The 1,241-nt window shown below is 53.7% G+C and overlaps 1 protein-coding gene across 1 annotated transcript in view; it reads right to left on the bottom strand.

Moving 5' to 3' along the window:
* The window catches only part of LOC107090832 (nuclear factor of activated T-cells, cytoplasmic 1-like), a 40,520-nt gene extending 39,904 nt beyond the window's left edge, over positions 1 to 616 (bottom strand). The window contains exon 1 of the mRNA XM_015384422.1: positions 358 to 616. Coding sequence (XP_015239908.1) covers positions 358 to 376 — 19 coding nt within the window. The 5' untranslated portion in view covers positions 377 to 616. The remainder of the gene's footprint in view (positions 1 to 357) is intronic.
* Between the last annotated feature and the right edge of the window lie 625 nt (positions 617 to 1,241).

The raw sequence follows: 1,241 nt of genomic DNA, 5'->3' as shown, positions 1-1,241 counted from the left end.
CTCCCCACAGCAGAGACAGGATGCTGTTTATTTGCACTCATCTGGGGAGTCAGCTCCTGTCTACTGGGAAGACTGGGACAGCATGTCCCGCCTCGGATCCAGACAGAAACCTGATATCAGCCACACACAGGCGGACTCATCAGGTCCGGTTCTGCTCAGTTCTCAGCAGAACCCTGCGGACCCCGCCCACTGAGCAGGAGGAGCAGGAGGAGCAGGAGGAGCAGCAGCAGGAGGAGCAGAGGCTCCTCAGCAGCGGGTTCACCTCAGGCTGCAAGCAAGAAGAACCCAGAACAGAAACCCGGACCGGTTCTAAAGAGTCCCGAACAGAGACCGGAAGTCCAGGATGAATAAACTCACCTTCTTCTGCAGATTTCATCCTCTCCTCTGAGGAGAAGCTTACAGTGGGAGCTCAGCGGTGGGACCTCTGCTCCATAAATGTCCTCCAGCCGCAGCAGGTCCTCCTTCCTCCAAACTTTAAACTCTCAGTTTCTGATCCAAGTCAGGAAAAAAAGAACCCAGAACGGAACCGAAGCAGCGGACCGGTCCAAGCAGGAGAACGGGGAGCTCCTGGCTGTCTGGTCGGGCTCTCCTTCACCGAGCAGGGGGATCCTGACTCCGTGGTTCGCTGTGACGCACTGAGAGACTCCTGCGCTTATAAACGCGGGGATCACCCCGGCGCGTGGCGCGCCGCCCTCTGCGCTCTGACGCACCGCTTTGGACGAGCGTCCAGCAAACACCACAGAGGCGTAGCCAGAAAAGTTTTAGAAGGGGGGCCACTGGGCAGGCAAGAACCACTGAGGGGTGGCCGAAAGCCAGGGGCGGATTTAGGAAATGTGGGGCCCTAGGCAAAGACAGGCAGGGGGCCCTTTTGATTGGGGAGGCCTTCCCTTCAACCGGCCCCTTTTTCCGGTTGGGGAATTTTTATTGGATTGGCCTTCCTTTTTTTTTTTTGGTTTTTTTCTTTTTCTTCTTGTTTTCCTCTCTATGGCTGTGTTCCTATTCCTGGGCTGCATCCTCCAAGGACGCGGTCTACCTGGACTGGATCCTTCGAAGTCCTTGAAAATAAGGAGACCGGAAGAGTTTTGGCTGTGAATTCGAACAGGTCTACCCTTTGCCGGGTTTTACCGCTGTATGCTCTGTTGCTTAGCAACCATGAGAGTTGACACACAAAGCAGGAAAAGAATGAATACAGAAGTTTTCAAAACTGTTTATTTCTTTTTTATTATAAAGTGAACAAAAAC

Source organism: Cyprinodon variegatus, unplaced genomic scaffold (assembly GCF_000732505.1).
Source record: "Cyprinodon variegatus isolate N-32 unplaced genomic scaffold, C_variegatus-1.0 Scaffold312, whole genome shotgun sequence".
NCBI lineage: Eukaryota > Metazoa > Chordata > Actinopteri > Cyprinodontiformes > Cyprinodontidae > Cyprinodon > Cyprinodon variegatus.
This window is presented reverse-complemented; position numbering and strand designations above follow the sequence as displayed.